Source organism: Trematosphaeria pertusa (genome assembly GCF_010094035.1).
Source record: "Trematosphaeria pertusa strain CBS 122368 unplaced genomic scaffold BU26scaffold_14, whole genome shotgun sequence".
In the NCBI taxonomy this organism is placed as follows: Eukaryota; Fungi; Ascomycota; class Dothideomycetes; order Pleosporales; family Trematosphaeriaceae; genus Trematosphaeria; species Trematosphaeria pertusa.
The window spans coordinates 308,565-324,130 of NW_022987225.1; the positions used below are offsets into that span (position 1 = coordinate 308,565).

At 54.7% G+C, this 15,566-nt stretch overlaps 8 protein-coding genes across 8 annotated transcripts; 6 read left to right on the plus strand and 2 right to left on the minus strand.

Moving 5' to 3' along the window:
* The first annotated feature begins 41 nt into the window (after window positions 1–41).
* Window positions 42–3,022, plus strand: BU26DRAFT_83013 (uncharacterized protein). Its single transcript, XM_033836385.1, has 3 exons — window positions 42–276; window positions 333–1,105; window positions 1,159–3,022. Exons 1-3 carry the CDS (start codon window positions 132–134, stop codon window positions 2,668–2,670), a joined length of 2,430 nt encoding a protein of 809 aa, XP_033679640.1. The 5' UTR covers window positions 42–131; the 3' UTR covers window positions 2,671–3,022.
* Window positions 3,023–3,374: 352 nt separating this feature from the next.
* On the plus strand, window positions 3,375–4,543 carry BU26DRAFT_508648 (Allantoicase; the record flags this gene model as incomplete). Its single annotated transcript, XM_033827099.1, has 2 exons — window positions 3,375–3,495; window positions 3,558–4,543. The coding sequence occupies 2 exons, from the start codon at window positions 3,375–3,377 to the stop codon at window positions 4,541–4,543; spliced, it is 1,107 nt and encodes a 368-aa protein (XP_033679641.1).
* A 420-nt stretch (window positions 4,544–4,963) lies between these two features.
* BU26DRAFT_508649 (3-oxoadipate enol-lactone hydrolase) lies at window positions 4,964–5,916 on the plus strand (the record flags this gene model as incomplete). Its single annotated transcript, XM_033827100.1, has 3 exons — window positions 4,964–5,064; window positions 5,168–5,371; window positions 5,424–5,916. The coding sequence occupies 3 exons, from the start codon at window positions 4,964–4,966 to the stop codon at window positions 5,914–5,916; spliced, it is 798 nt and encodes a 265-aa protein (XP_033679642.1).
* Window positions 5,917–7,357: 1,441 nt separating this feature from the next.
* Window positions 7,358–8,245, plus strand: BU26DRAFT_434418 (uncharacterized protein; the record flags this gene model as incomplete). Its single annotated transcript, XM_033824073.1, has 1 exon — window positions 7,358–8,245. The coding sequence occupies one exon, from the start codon at window positions 7,358–7,360 to the stop codon at window positions 8,243–8,245; it is 888 nt and encodes a 295-aa protein (XP_033679643.1).
* A 271-nt stretch (window positions 8,246–8,516) lies between these two features.
* BU26DRAFT_542602 (cytochrome b5) lies at window positions 8,517–9,159 on the minus strand. The gene is made up of 2 exons (XM_033831659.1): window positions 8,873–9,159; window positions 8,517–8,808 (listed from the first exon to the last, which is right to left on the minus strand). Exons 1-2 carry the CDS (start codon window positions 9,047–9,049, stop codon window positions 8,731–8,733), a joined length of 255 nt encoding a protein of 84 aa, XP_033679644.1. The 5' UTR covers window positions 9,050–9,159; the 3' UTR covers window positions 8,517–8,730.
* A 640-nt stretch (window positions 9,160–9,799) lies between these two features.
* BU26DRAFT_83302 (uncharacterized protein) lies at window positions 9,800–11,545 on the plus strand. The gene is made up of 2 exons (XM_033836388.1): window positions 9,800–10,231; window positions 10,355–11,545. The coding sequence occupies exons 1-2, from the start codon at window positions 10,026–10,028 to the stop codon at window positions 11,388–11,390; spliced, it is 1,242 nt and encodes a 413-aa protein (XP_033679645.1). The 5' UTR covers window positions 9,800–10,025; the 3' UTR covers window positions 11,391–11,545.
* On the plus strand, window positions 11,478–12,631 carry BU26DRAFT_83308 (uncharacterized protein). The gene has a single exon (XM_033836389.1). The coding sequence runs from the start codon at window positions 11,700–11,702 to the stop codon at window positions 12,453–12,455; it is 756 nt and encodes a 251-aa protein (XP_033679646.1). The 5' UTR covers window positions 11,478–11,699; the 3' UTR covers window positions 12,456–12,631.
* On the minus strand, window positions 12,466–15,062 carry BU26DRAFT_542603 (uncharacterized protein). Its single transcript, XM_033831660.1, has 2 exons — window positions 14,136–15,062; window positions 12,466–14,081 (listed from the first exon to the last, which is right to left on the minus strand). The coding sequence occupies exons 1-2, from the start codon at window positions 14,794–14,796 to the stop codon at window positions 12,808–12,810; spliced, it is 1,935 nt and encodes a 644-aa protein (XP_033679647.1). The 5' UTR covers window positions 14,797–15,062; the 3' UTR covers window positions 12,466–12,807.
* Window positions 15,063–15,566: the final 504 nt, after the last annotated feature.

Sequence of the window (15,566 nt, forward strand, 5' to 3'; positions counted from 1 at the left end):
CCCCCCGCCGCCGCCGGCAGCCACGCTGGACTTGCTCGAAACACGTCTACTGTGTGCAGTCCCGAGGTCTACTGTGTGCAGGTTACGCATGCATGCCTTGTACGTGCTGACGACCCCATCAATGCTGCACCATGGACTCCCCAGAACACGAGCATGCCTACACAGGCGACCCGCCAAAGCCTCGACAGCTCCCGGCCGACCTACCCACATCGCTAGATGACAGAAGGGCCCTCCCTATGCTGGGGGAGGAGACAGAAATTTACGATGCCTGGCAGGGTGAGTGGCCCGTGGGAAAGAGCGATTGTATTGCACGAGTCTGATGGCGTGAATAGGGCAGTCACAGTTCCTCACAACGCCAATGCCCGCCCGGCCCCTCAGCTTCAATCTATCCCTCGACGACCCCAGTCTCGGCGACGAGGACATGCAGCAGCTCGAGGACAGCGACAGCCGGCTAGTGCAGATGCTCGCGCACCAGGCCCGCTTGAAGAACGACAACTCCGGCGATGAAGCGAAGGTGGTGGCCGACGAGAAGCTGTCCCACGAGGAGAAGAAGGAGGCACTGCAAGGCCTGTTCACTCTCGCGGCATCGAACGGCGAGTTGGAGAGGGTGAAACGGCTGCTGGACGGAAAAGCTAGGGAATACATTGACATTGACGCTGTTGACGCCGAAGGAACACCGCCGCTGGTCTATGCAAGTTGCTTCGGGCACGAGGACGTCGCAGCCGCCCTAATCGAAGAAGGCTCCAAGGTAGACGTGCAGGACAGGAACCGGTGGACGCCGCTCATGTGGGCCATGACCAACCGCCACAAGGGCATCGTGAAGCTTCTGCTCGACCATGGTGCTTCTACGGACGTCAAATCATCTGCTGGTAGGACGGCGTTCGATTTCGTGGAGCCAAACAGCGAGATATCCGAGTATCTCCATGAGAGCGGCTACAGCATCGGCAATGCCGGGGTGACGGAAGATTTCTACAGCTCAGGATTCTCCCAGGACCGATTCGAACAGGAGATGCAGGAGAACGACATGAAGCGGCGCATGATGATGGAAAGCGCCTTCAACCTCGAAGTCGACATCGGCAACCTGGGCATTGATGAGCAGCCAGAGGTAAGCATGCCTTCCTTTCTTGATTATGTAACTAACCCCTTTGACCATTGTAGTCACCCGGAGAACTGGAGGAGGAGGCGCAAGAGTTCGTTTGGGATCGATGTCTGAATGATCAAATGTTCGTCTTCCAGGAGACTGAGCTGGATCGCATCCTGGATATCATCATCACAACCATGACGCCGCAGCGATCTCCCTCCCAGAAACCCATCCCCGCCAACATTCTGTTCCTAAGTGCTCGTTATGCGCATTACCACTCCGGTCCAGAGCTTTTGGAAACGTTACTCGTCTCAGCCATGGAAAAGATCAACGATGTTATCGAAAAGCACCAATGGGATATGACCGTCCTCGCATTCTGGATGTCGAACGCGACATTACTTCTGCATTACCTTAAAAAGGATGCGGGCCTCGTTGCGGCCACCAGCGAATTCCAACTGCAGATGGCTGAGCTCGTCAACGAGATCTTTATCTTGATCATTCGGGACGCCGAGCGGCGGATGGACAAATGCTTGGACCAAGCCATGCTAGATCATGAGCCTATGCCTGGATTTGAAGATGTCCATTTTCAGCACGAGTGGAAAATATTTCGAACAAAGGCAAAGGCGAAACCGCCTGAACCACTCGAGAAACGCTTCCGTCCTCCCTCCCCGAAAAGACGCATGCAGCCGTCGCCACGAAACATCACCTCGCTCCTCTCGTCAACGCTCTTTGTGCTCGACCTATACGACATCCACTCCGTGATCACTGCTCAGATCCTCGCGCAACTGATATATTGGCTGTCCGCCGAAATATTCAATCGCATAATGTCGAATCGCAAGTACCTAGCTCGAACGAAAGCTATGCAAATTCGGATGAACGTTTCCACTCTCGAAGACTGGGCACGAGCAAATAACCGACAGCCGGAGCATTACGAGAATGGATCCATGACATCGACAGGCGAGAACACTGTAGAGTCTGCTAAACGCCACCTCGAGCCACTTGTACAGCTCCTGCAGTGGCTTCAGTGTTTCTCTTCCCTTGGCGAGGACCTAGAGTCGCTCGTGGGTACCTTGCAACAGTTGACGCGGCTCTCCCCCCAGCAGCTGCTCCATGCTGCAAAGTACTACAGGCCAGAGGTTGGCGAAAAGGGCCTGACGAAAAGCGCTCGAAACTATATCGTGCACTTGCAGAAAGCGGCCGCAGAACGGAAGGCGGCACGAGCAAAATCTCCTAATCCTCCTCAAAAAGCTCCCGATTCCGCGCCATCGACACCGGTCAAACCTACATCGCAACCTATCACTGCGCCATCGCCCGCGCCTTCGAGGGCCTCCGAGGAAGAGGAAAAGGACGAGCCGCCAGACGAGCTACTCCTCGATCCTTCGTATATGCTACCTTTCCATCTACCGACCTCGACAGACATGCTTATAATGTATGGCGCTGGCTTCGGCGGAGTCAACAAGGAGCGAGAGAGGAAATATATTCCTACAGTGCCGCCCGAATTTATGTCCAAGCTCGACCTCACTGGTGGGAATAAGAATGGTAGTAGTCTATACGATGAGACGCAGTGGAACGATTCAAGTTATGGGTGAAGCCTGAACAGCATAGCTATGGCCCATCCATGCGGCAGTGCTAACAGCGGACCAGACGGGTCAACTTCAATCGTCGCTCAACCGATCTTTTCTGGCCAGTCTCAACCGGTCGAAAGAGGTAGAAGATACGGCACTCTTCTAAACCCTCACCTAGGTCGAGGAATTGACTGTACATTCATGACGATTACGACCAGTGTATGGGGTATTTGGAGACGAAAACGAAAGCGCATTTTGAATTTCAGCGCGGAACATCAAGCACGGCGCACGGCTGCTGGAATGAGCGGTCTTCCTTTGCTTATCCATCTAGAATAGATGCATTTTGGATCGCATCGGCGTGAGCTTGTTTGGTAGGGGAACATGCGCCTAGATTTCAATTCATCCTGCTCGGCATTTGAGAATACCCGTCACCATCCTCGTCTATTCGACCTTTTTCATCGCTTTCAGTCCTTTACTGGATAGAAAGAATGATGTCCGCTCAATTTCTCTTACTCGATACTATTCCCTCCGCCACCATGCCGCTATCGGCCACTTACGTCTTATCGGCGGTCTCCGGTTGCTCTTGCCCCGCAAACCCCGCCACACAGCAGTCCACTCAAACAAAGTTTCCTAAGGGCACCACGCCGCTTTTCCTTCACTATCCTTCAACACTCATGGTCAATTGATCATATAATTGCCCTCAGAGCCCCTCGCTGCCGTTCAAAATCATGGAGATTCGCACCCTGTCCCCCGACGACGTCCAAGAGACAGCAACCTCGAGCTCGAGCTCACAAGCTCGCAGCATTCCAATCGACCAGATTGACTCAATGTTTAAGTCTCGATATATAGGTATGCTACCCCTTGTAGCCTCACAGCCGTCAACTCCAGGTGCACCAAGCTGACAATTTCAGACCTCATCTCCGCACCCCTGGGCTCAAAGATAGTCTCCTTCAGCGACGAATGGTTCGCGGCCGCCGAAAACCTCATCACACCCACCCCGCCGGTCCGGAAACCCGGTGTCTTCACACATGCGGGTGCCTGGTACGATGGCTGGGAAACACGTCGGCACAACCAGGAACCTTTCGACTGGGTCGTCATACGGCTCGGCGTCGCGAGCGGCAAGGCTGCCGGAGTGGAAGTCGATACCGCATTCTTCAATGGGAATCACGCGCCAGAAATCGCGGTGGAGGGCTGTTTCATCACTGGCGAGAAGGACGAGGATGAGGTCAAGAAGGCGGACTTCAAAGGCTGGGAAACGATACTTGGGAAGCAGGAGTGCGGACCTAGCCAACGGCATGCCTGGATGTTAGAGAAGATGACGGACAAGGCGTATACGCATGTGCGACTGCTCATGTACCCGGACGGCGGTATCGCGCGGTTCCGCCTCTACGGCCTCGCAGTCCCCGTCTTCCCTCAAAGCCAAGACGCCATATTCGAGCTCTCTGCTACCGTAATGGGCGGCGTAGCCACCTCGTGCTCCGACCAGCACTTCGGCACTAAGGACAACCTTTTGCTCCCCGGCCGCGGTAAAGACATGGGCGATGGCTGGGAGACGAAGCGCACGCGGGGCCCGCACGTCGACTGGGCCATTATACGGCTCGGCGCGAAGGGCGAGATCGATCATCTTGTAATTGATACAGCGCACTTCAGGGGCAACTTTCCGCAGAAGGTACAAGTTTTCGCGGGGGAGTTTGAGAAGGAGCCGGGGAGCGAGGATGCGAGTTGGGTGGAAGTTTTGGAACCGCAGAAGAGTGGACCGGATACGGAGCATAAGTATAAGAACGAATTGAAGGGGGTCGACGGGAAGGCGTATACGCATGCGAAGCTGGTGATTATTCCGGATGGCGGGGTGAAGAGGTTTAGGGTGTTTGGGAAGAGGGTGGAAAGTGCTATCTAGAATGTAGGGGTATAGTGGAGGACATGAGACTCACCTTTTATGGAGCGGTCATTTGCATGCTTAGATTGCTTGTAATAAGAGGATTTAGGAAGATTGTATATTTTGGTTCCGGCATGTCGCAAATCGGCTTCAGACGCCGCAGTTGACGGGAAATTGAGGAAACTCAAATTGATGATAATGGCTCCTCGCGGTTTTAGACTCGCAAAGGCTCAAACGAGGTTGTAAAAGTACCTAGTCTATCAATTGCCGATGTTCTTTGTAGTGCAATTACCGACCAAGGATCAGGGGTCTTGCGTGCCACCAGCCACTCATCTCCCCTCACATCTCGACATCATCGGCCCGCGGATCGGAACCTATTCCTCGCTCACTCCACCATGGCGGCTTCAACACCCTTCCTAGGTTCCGCCATCACTGAACACGATGCCATTCCTTCGAGTCGGATGCAAGAGGATACATTATACCGACTTCAAGCCGGAGAACCATGAGGCTCGCGAGACCTTTGTTTGCATGCATGGCCTGGGGTATGTACACGTATCACCGTCTCAGTTTCGGTTATGCGCCCTGAAGGGCTTCAACGGGTGAAATTGGCTTATACATGCTAACACGTTAACTCGTTGCTCGTAGGTCATCGCAGGACTACTACCACGCGGTAGCTCTGGGCTTGCAAGCTCACAAATTCCGATGTATTATGTTTGATACCACTGGCGCTGGCCGATCGCCTTACACGCAGATCGAGCAGAGCATTCAGAGCCTTGCAGATGATCTTATTGGGATCTTGGACGCGCTGGAGGTGCCCAAGGCCATTGTCGTCGGTCACAGCATGGGAGGGTATGTATTATCCCCGCCTATACCTGGAATGGACGCTGACATTGCATCTCAGCATAGTAGGAGCACACCTCGCCGCCGAACGTAGTGATCGCGTTGTAGCCGCCATACTCATCGGCCCCGTCTACCCGAACGACAGCATCGCTCCGGTCTTCGAGAAAAGGATACAAACGGTGGAGAAAGAAGGCATGGAGCCCATGGCCAACACAATACCATACGCTGCGCTGGGCAAGAAGGCATCTCCTCTCGCTAAGGGCTTCATTCGAGAGCTGCTGCTGGGTCAGAATCCGGCCGGTTACTGCTCGAATTGCAGAGTCATCATCAACGCGAAGCCACCCAACTACAGCAAGATTGCCGTGCCAGTGCTGATACTGGCCGGCGAGGAGGACAAGTCTGCGCCGCTGGAAGGGTGTCAGAAAATGTTCGATGAGATCGGGACGTCAGAGAAGAGGTTGGAGGTCATGAAGGGCGTTGGACACTGGCACTGCGTTGAGGCTTTCGAGGATGTGGGGAAACAGATCCTCTCCTTCTACCATGAGATTCAATAAGTCTGGAGGCCTTAGGATGCCAGACGCAGGCCCCAAGGCCCTCTCGAATGACCTATCTTGGGCTGTCTCTGCTATATTCAGAAGCTGCAGATCCGAGTCTGTGTCGCCCTTTTCCGGGCGCGAAGGCTGTGGTTGGGTGCCCGCGTGATGCAACAACCATTGGATGGATGCACGCCTACATTTAGCGCGCCCCCATTCCGACAGCTGCATGAGACGCCTTGGCAAGACAAGTAGGCGTCTGCAGCGATAAGCATTAAGGCAACGGCCCGAAATCTCGAATAATCCATCCTCTCACAGCCTGCGTTCTGGCTCCTGGGGCAGGCAAATGCATGTCTGTCTGTCGGGTTCAACCTTAGCAGAGACGAGACGGTGCCTGCGGCTTTCCTTCCACAACAACCTCTCAGCTTCCACCACGATGTCGTGCGTGGCGCTCCACATTCCGCAGACATGTGCAGACGGGACCCTGAAGGCTTGATGGCACGCTTACGGTTGCCGGAACAGCGCGCAGATGACCTGTCCGATGTCGCTATCCCGCATGATTCGGTCCCTCCCGCCTGGTTGTGCTGGCGTCGTGAGAAGGTCCAAACGAGGCTGCCACTTCATTCGACATGCCTCGCGCCCTCCTTTGCGCTGCATCGCCCGCTTGGGCCTGTCACAAGTCCAGCCAAGGTGATGTGCACTGCTCCGTTTGGAACCCTCAAGAAGGCTCACATTTTTGGCATGTGAAATCGACATCATCCCTCAGCCCCGTCTTCCGCGCCTTCATGTGGAACGGAAAGCCATTGACATATGTAGTCGCCTGTCGCCGCCCATAATTTCCACAAAGCACAATCCGCATCGATGCTCCAGTTTTCGCGGGTCCGCTATCCCTTTCGTATCTAAACTTGCGCTTTTCCGAACACACCCCAGCCGCTTGTGTTGAGGCGGTGAACTCAACGCGTTAATTCCCACCAACCGCTGGCGTCTATGCTACTGCGTTTTTACGCACCTGGCATCTCCCAGTCTAGCTGTCGGATAGTCGATCTTCGCTTTGGTCGTTCAGTCTTCCTATTATAAACATCTTTTGTTCGCTTCAAACTGACCGCACCTTTAGCACGTTCTGTGCTGTCGGTCGGTTCACACCGACTCGATTTCTCTTCGTTAACATCATTTCCTTCCTTTTCTCGTTTCCTTTCAGCTTTCATCTCGATATACGGAAACGGCTGGTTCCGCCTGCTCTTAGACATCGCGACTTCTGTAAGGCAGCCCGTACCCGTCTTGACTTTCCTCATTGAACAGCACTGATGGAAAGCCTAGATGATGTGGCAATAACAATACTCTCGAAAACGAAGACACATTCTTGGAGGTCGTCGACATTCTGTCGGAACGTTTGTGCACTTCATCTATCTTCCATCAATCGACCATGGACCGAACAGACAGCGCATTCGATGAATCCTTCCAAATGGAGGGACTGGAAAAGGCACCCACATCTGTCCACAGGAGCAACACCGCCCCTATTCGTCAACAGAGATCTAAGAAAACCTCCCCCGACTCGTCTGCAAACCCCATCACCACGACCGCGGAGACCGACCGCCCAGCATCCGAGAAGCGCCCCAGCGCGCACCAGACATCAACAGAGCCCCGCCGAAAATCCATAGCCTCGTCAGAGGACTCAACGACCAAATCACGGCGCCGCGGTCATGGCTCCCTCCCATCCTCACGCCGGACGTCTTGCACCATCGTCGACCCCTCCCGACCAGCCCGCCACTACAGGATCAAAAGCTCGCAGACTTGTCCTACGCTAAACCGCGAAATTGACGACGTGCTCGCCCTTCATTTCCGCAGCTGCAGCCTCTTCTCCAACCCCGCATATAGTTCCAATCTCCCCAGCCCCACCATTTCCGGATATAGGGGTGCAAATACGGACTTCGGCTCGATGCGAGTCGATCCGCCACCACCTGCGCCACAGGCCAGCCAGGACGGCATCGAGTCCTTGTCACCAAAGGAAAGCGAGGAGGCGGTGGCGACGCCTGAAGTGGCGAATACGCTGCATTGGATTTCGCCCAGCACAAGGAAAATGCAATACGAAAAGATTGATAGAGCGAACAGTGGGTTGAGAGGTTTTGCGAAGAGGATTGTGCCGAGGTGTGTTTCGGGGCATCAACCACAGCGGTTCTATGAGAAGGACAGGTCGGATGTTGGGTCTGTCCGCCGGTATCGGATGGATGTCTCGGATGACGAGGAAGTAGACGAGAAGAGTGCCTTGCGGCTGCAAAGCCGCAAGGTGGAGCGATCGAGACCGGAACAGAAGAACGATAATGCGAAGAGGAAGAAGTGGGGTTGCTTCTGAATAAGAGGAGACATGAGCACTACGGTGGACACGACATTTGCATATTCGCGCAGCATTACGAAGGCGTTTACGATACCCACGGCATGTTGTTTGTTGGTTCGGGAATATACACATGATACTTAGAGTATATGAGCTACGGTTAGTTTCTATCAGACACGTGCGGTACAGGGCGAGGAGAGCCATTGGTAATGAGGATGTTAAATATGGAGATACGAAGCATGGACTGCTCCATTCAGATATTCGGTACTATTGCTGCCACTGCTGCAGTGCACTCGCTCATAAGTCTAAATGGAATAATCTATTGTTCTGAATATGTACACAGAATCTCTTCCGCTCTAAAAACGCCATGTAGTATTCTGCACATCGTATGCCTGTAGTACTCCAGCGGTTCTGTCCGTCAGGCGCAGTATCAGACGTCGAAAGTCGCATGCATCCCCCGAAGTGTTTATCGCGATCGGGCTCGGTATCTCGCCGAAGCTCTGCAACTACAGCTTTGCCTCCTCCTTCACGCTCCCGATCTTAAGCTTCGGCGCATACTTCTTCAGCACGCTCTCGTTGTGATACTATCCATCCCTCCGTTAGCAATTCTTCTTAACAACAACAGGCTGCAATGGAGGTAAATCTTGCCTTCCAAAACTGCTTACTCGCATCCTTCCCACCCACTCGCTTCAGAATCTTCGCCCCGCCCGGATGCTCGTCCACAAAGCTATCCATCTTGTACACGCTCCCGTCGATTATTATGTATAGCCCGTTGTCCACTGTGTTGTGCTCGGCGACTTGCTTGGTGGTGAATTGGTCGGACATGGCTGGATATTCGCGGGATCTGGTATCTGGAGCGCCGGAAGCGGGTTCGCGGGGAGGGGATCGGGAAATTGAGGTATTCGGGGGATAGAGGATGCGCTGATGATTGGGGAAAGGAGTGATTAGGGTGGTAGACGGGCTTATAAGCAAGGGATTTGGCGAGGTCGCAAGTTTGGAGATGCGGTTCTGAGAGGTTGTGCCGAGGTTGTCGTGAGGGCGGCGTAAGCGGCTTTCTGGGGGGGTGCTGATTGGTGCCCAGGGTGCAGGGGTGTGGCGTGGGATGATTACTTAAGGCGGTGCTTCCTAAGGACATCTTGAGGCTTTGAGATCGCTCAGCTGTTCGTTCCAGCTGCTCGCAACATTGCGTTAGACTACTTCGCCGCCGGTGAAGAAGGTGAGCCCTTCCCGTTCACCATCGTCGAATTAATACACTGCCTACCCTGGAGGGTTTCACATTGGACGCCTTTCAGCGTCATGATGTCGCGCACATACAGTAATTGTCGGTCATTCACATCTAGTGAGCGCATGCCGCAGAGCGTACCATGACAGCTTAACGAGCTCCCAGAGTCGCCCAACACGTAAATCTAGTGTTTCTGCACTGGCACGGCTACATCAACGTACATCCGGACATACTTGATGCGGTCTGTACCTTTCGACGTGCTAAGCTCATAATCAACGGCAATGCGCTGGACCGTAGAGAGGCGGTCGGACAGCTAGGATCTCAGATTAGCCTCTTCCTCCACCCAGCCGTTTCACAGTTAACCTTCTTTAAATTTAAGTTCACTGAGGAAGATCAGGTATGTACTTCGCGATACACATACCAGTGTAGTTCGCTTCCACCGGTTCGCTTGCGGGAGGCTGTCTTTGAAGGCCTTCAGCGTAAAAACATAAGCCATGCTGCTGCTTTCGTTGATGACATCGCTAATGTGTACCACCACGTTCGCAGCTATACGACGGCTTTAAAGCGGACCTCGTGAGAATGATTACGAATAACACAGCACTCCAATCGCTAGCTATCGTTCCCACGTTCGTTACGCGAAGAAGCTTTCCAGAAATGATGCAGGAGTTCCAACAGAGTACGCTGCCGCAAGGGATTTTGTATCTTGCAATATTGGCTTCAGAGCTCTTCACATGGCGTGAGCTATCGATATGGGGTGCTCAGGGTGGATGGAACAAGCTAGAGCGGTAAGTAATCTCGAAACACGCATTTGGGGGTAAAGTTGATCGGATTCCGCATTCGCATTCCCCCGCCTCTTCCCTTTCTATTCTCTACTTGTAGACCTCTGCTAATTGTGTGGCCACTTCTAGGCTATACACTTTCGCGCACTTGCTCAATGCCTTCATTGGAAAAGCTGCTCAGCTGGAAGAATTAGCCGTTCAGCCCCTCTGTTGGACAGATCTTGACGCAGTCAAACCGTACGTGGAAACGCTGCAATCCGGCGCATCATCAGCACTCACGTTCCCCGGGATGCGCCGCTTCGTTTATAGCACATGCGAGAGAATCACCAATCAACAGCATAACGGCGACATGCTGCCTTGGGTTCTCTTGAAGATGATGCCCGGACTAACAGATTTCGACATGGCTCATTACCACTTCGTGAATGGAAGCCCCGGTCCTGCCGGAGTGGACACGCCGGGAGCGGAAGAGCTTCGCAACCTTCGGCAAGTGTGCCCGAAAATCGAGCGATATCAACTCGATTTCGCTGTAGATGGCCGCTGGCCATTTGACCTCCTCAACGAGCTAGCCCGATTTCCCCAGCCGATCGAGCTCGACCTCTACCTTCATCTTGCTTTAGAGGACGCTAAGCGCCTTTCTAAGAAGCGAAAGTGCCAATACGCTTTCGAATACATGAAGTCCATTCGGAAGTCCGTCAGTTTACCCGTCCAGTCGCCCTTCCGGGTGGGGTTCAAAACCATTCGGCCGGCAGCGGAGATGGAGGGCCACTATAGGATCCCGGACTACAACTTCTACCTCAGCAAGAGGGGGAACACTTGCTGTGGGGAGCGCAAGAGCAAACCGAGCAAACCATTCTCGCCGAAGTTTGACTTCGGCGACATTTCGGTAGAGGAGCTGGTGAAGATGAGCAACCGGCCAATCTGTAAGATGCTCGTTGCGCTACCGCTGGGATTCGTGCCGGCAAAATGGTACGTACATGAGTTCCGCAAAAGTTACACCATAATTGATGAGATTTTGCGCCGTTGCTCGAGAATCGCGCGGTGGAGGTGTTTGGAAGACGCGACGCTATTCGATTTGTGGGATGCGAAGGGAAGCGATGCGCACGGCAGCAGCGAGGGGGAGGAAGTACAGGAAGACCCGCGTCCGCAAGCCTTAGGCGATTCATGATACGCCATCGCTATCGCCGGAACGGAGTCTCTTGTGGATGACCCAGACACAGACATCGCGGAAGCCCAGGACGGCACTGCGGATTAGGCGAGCTTCTTCACGAGTCAGGAGACTATGGCTGCTGCGTCCAGGATGGTTTGTTGTTCTTCCATCCAGGCTCGCTATTCACTTCTTTCGGGTTTGAGGTTCCGGCAAACGTCCTTTATATAGTCGATCACAACGAGAAAAGCTGATAGAGGTCCTGAACGTATCAATGCTTGGGACGTACGCACTTCTGAAGACAACGGATTAAATCACTTAGATACTCCAATGCTGGTTGGAAACAAAGTACTCTTGTTTCGTGGTGTCCCGAACAGGTCAAAGAAACTGTCTTGCGCTGGGTTGGACAAGACAATTGTCTCGCGGCAAACTGTTTTGCAACAAGCACTATTCAGATGTATAACACTGACCATCATACACACAGATCAAGGTAATGGTCTGATACGGACGCACCGCTATCTCCTCACCCGCCATCGCACTCGAAATCAGCCATCTCCCGAACCCCTGGCAGTAGCGCATCCGGCTCCGAACACATCACAACTCCTCTTCTCCACCAGCTTCCACCGACGAAGAATGTGCTACGCCCTCCTCCAAACCTGCACCCAATGCTCCTGGCTCCTGCAAATCACCTACCCGCGCTGCAGCCACGCCAAAACACACGGTCTCGATCCGCCAGCGTGCCCGAATCGCATGAAGAGGAAGTATACGGATGGAGGGTTGTGCAGATGGTGTCGGGTGAGGAAGGGGAGCTTGAGTGGGATGCCGTGGGAGGAGAGGAAAGAGAGCAGTGGGGAGGAAAGGCAGGATGGGGCGATGGGACCGAACATCAGGAGAAAGAGGAAGGCGAGTTGCGTGGAGGATGGCGAAGAGAGGCATGAGGAGTCTGAGGAAGAGAGTGAGTGTGGTGGAGAGTACGTTGACGAAGTGGAGCGCAAGCGGAATTGCAGGGGAGAAACGATGGAGACTCGCTGCGTACCACGGCTCCGCACCACCCTTCCACTGCGGCCGAAGAAGGCACGACACTGAACAGTCGAGAGGGAAGAAGAAACATAGTAATGCATTACGCCTACATAAAACCCCCATCCAAAAACGTCAAGAAGCCAAAAGTCTAAACTGGGGGTATACGAACAGGGCAGACTTAGACTCACAGTCTCTCCTACATAATCACCTCCTCCGCCTTAGGGCGGGGTGGTAAGAATGATGATATCCCTACTCCTACATGATGCAACATATTATATGTCCTTGCTTCTCATAAACCATACCCGTGAATAGATAGAATGAGTTATACCGTGTTTGCGTGTGTGTGCCGAAGTTCATGTGCATGCTGTGTGCCTTGAGATCATGCTGAAATGCGAAAATCGCCCAGCAATGGGGAAGATCACAGCACATCCTGACCCGGCTGCGACTGCTGCTGCTGCTGCCCTCCAAAGAGCCCACCAAACCACGATCCCCGATTCGCCGCCTTTCTCTCCCGCATCGCCGCCTCCTCATTCTGCACCAACCTCAACGGACGCATCTGCTTGCCCTGCATCGTCTCGGTACGCCGCGGCGGGCTAGGTGTATCCACATGCGAAGTCTCGCTCGTGCTCTTCGCATCCTCCTTCTCTTCGTGTATGGGCGCACCAGACGACGGCACGCGCGACGAAGGATTGCTGCTCGCGCCGCTGATCGGGATGCCGAAGAAAGAGTTGCGGGGCGAAACAAGGCCGGGCGAGGTTTGGCCGGGGATGGCGGCAGTTGGCGGTGCACGGAACATGTTATTGATGACGTTTGCGGCGCCGGGTTGGGGTTGCGGCATTTCGGAGGTGGAGCGGCGGTGCTGGTAGCTGCCGCTGGGCACGCGGGAGGAGTTGGAGCGCTGGAGGGGGATGCTGGGTGCGGTTGTGGGGTCTTCGTTCACGGAGTGTTGCATGGGTGCTGCGAAGCTCATCGGCCGGGGCTTGTTGCGACCGCCGACTACGGACTTTGCGCGTTGGAGGAAGCCCAGCGGTTGCTCGTTCTCTTCTTTCGGCGGAGGCGGGGGTGGAAGCTCCTTGTTCGTGTTGAGACTGCCCGCGGCGACGGGGCCATGGTCTTCCAGGTCGTTGCCCAGGACGGATTCAAAGCCCTGGTGTGTGAGGAGGCGGCCGATGATCTTGTTGATGTAGAGCGTGAGAGCCTTGTTCTGGTCCTTAAGGGTGTTAACCTCGGCTTCCAGCTTGCGAATAGCGTCACCGTCAGCACCCTCTGCGGACTCTAACTCATCCGCTAAGCTGGTCGACGGGCCGTTGCGCGACGGAGCTCTGTCTGTATGCGGGGATGATGGGCGCAGGAAGTCACCGCGGCTGAGGTCTCCGTTCAATGTCTTCTCTCCGAGCAGAAGCTGGAAGCTCTCGTTGTCTTCCATGAGCCGAGCGTTGGTCATGCGTGTCTCCAGGAGCTGTTTCTCTAATTCGCGCATGCGGCCTCCACCAGCATTCTCCATCTCTACGAGCTTGATTTGTACTTCGGCGAGTTCAAGGCGCAGACCTTCGATGATCTTGTCTTTCTGGTTGATGAGCTTCGAATGATTCCGTGAATCGCTTCGTTGGATGGAGGACGGCGGTGCGAATGAGCCAGAGGTCTCGAGGTTCAGGGAGGAGCTGTTGCGCGAGGGGTTATTGCGGAAACTCGCTGTGTCATGTTAGCATTGTACTGGAAAGCTGACACGGTGCATAGAGGACTTACATGTCCGTGACAGGCGTTCGTCATCTGCATCGACAGCTTGAACGTTCTTAGTGGCCATCGTTTCCTTTAGTCGCTGAATAGTAGTCTGTAGCTCCTCTTCCTTCGAAAGAGCCTCCTCTTTCTCCTTCATTGTCTGCGCGCGCTCCGCCTCATAGATGCTCTCCAGTTCGCGCTGTTGCCTCGTGAGGTCTCTCTTCTCGTTTTCGAGTGACTCAACCTTCTCTTCCTCTTCATGTGCGCGCTCCTCCAGCTTCGCCTGCTCTTTGAGGGCATCGTCTAGCCGCGAGTTGAGCACTTCAACCTGTTTCTGGCGCTCCTCTGCCTCGGTCTCCGCCTTCTGTAACCGCTCCTTGAGATCCTGCATGAGAGCCGCGGCCTCTTCTCGGGCGTCGTCATCTTGACCATCGACCTGCGATGAGCTCATGCTGAGGCCTGAGGGTGCACCAGGCTTCCTGACGGCTGCGCGCGCGGAGACTGGCGTGCCATTCACGCTTGATCTGACTGATCGTGTCCGCGTCACGCCGTTTGCGCCGTTCGTGCTTGTCGGGGTTGCAGAGCGGGCAGGGGAGCGGTTTGCGGCGCCAGGAGTAGAAGGGTTGCGCGCAGAAGCATCGCGCGCTGGATTGCCTGGCGGCGCCGGTTTTCTCGCTGTCGTCGACATGCTGTGGTTGTGTCTGTCTGCCGTGGTGCTGGTTGAGTGCTGAGACCGTTGCCAGGGACTCGGTCCTGCGTTGGCAACGGCAGTCGGGGGTGCTGTCTTGGGCGCTGTCTCGGCACCAAATTTAGACGCTTGAGCGGTTGTCAAGCCTGCTTTCCCCACGCGATTGTCGTGGCTGTGAGCTTGGCGGTCGATGAACTGCAGTTGATTTGCGAGCGGCGTCAGAAGGGTGGTGGTGAGATTTACGATGCGATCAACAGCTGTTTACGGGGGGGGGGGCAAGAAATGTGGCCGTTGAGTAGTGCACCGCCGCGTCGTTTCGCGGCCATGTTTCGCATAAAAGTCGCCTTATTCAACACGCCCTGCATTAGCCGCCAAGCACGGTCTGACCGCGCTGCTAGTTGCCGTGGCATCCCAGGAAACCGCTTTCGCAACCATCTGCACCATCATGGTGACTGGCCGCTCATCCGTCCAAACAACAGCAGATTCAATAAACTCGCTTGCGAAGGCCAGACCCCGGGCTTATCACCGCCATGAGGCGCATTGCAGCTGGCCGCATACGGAGCTCCTATCCCCCGAAATGACCTCATATCAATTTGCTACGCCGCCGTTCGTGCCATATTATGGTGGCAATCCATGGCGCTCACGAAGAAACGTGTCTCGCAGCGTGTCCGCGGCACGTAAACACCTTCCACCTTCCACGTTGCTAGGGGCGCCTTCCACCGGCACGTGGAATGTTCTTTCCCGAGGGCGAAGGTCAAGCAGAAGGGGAA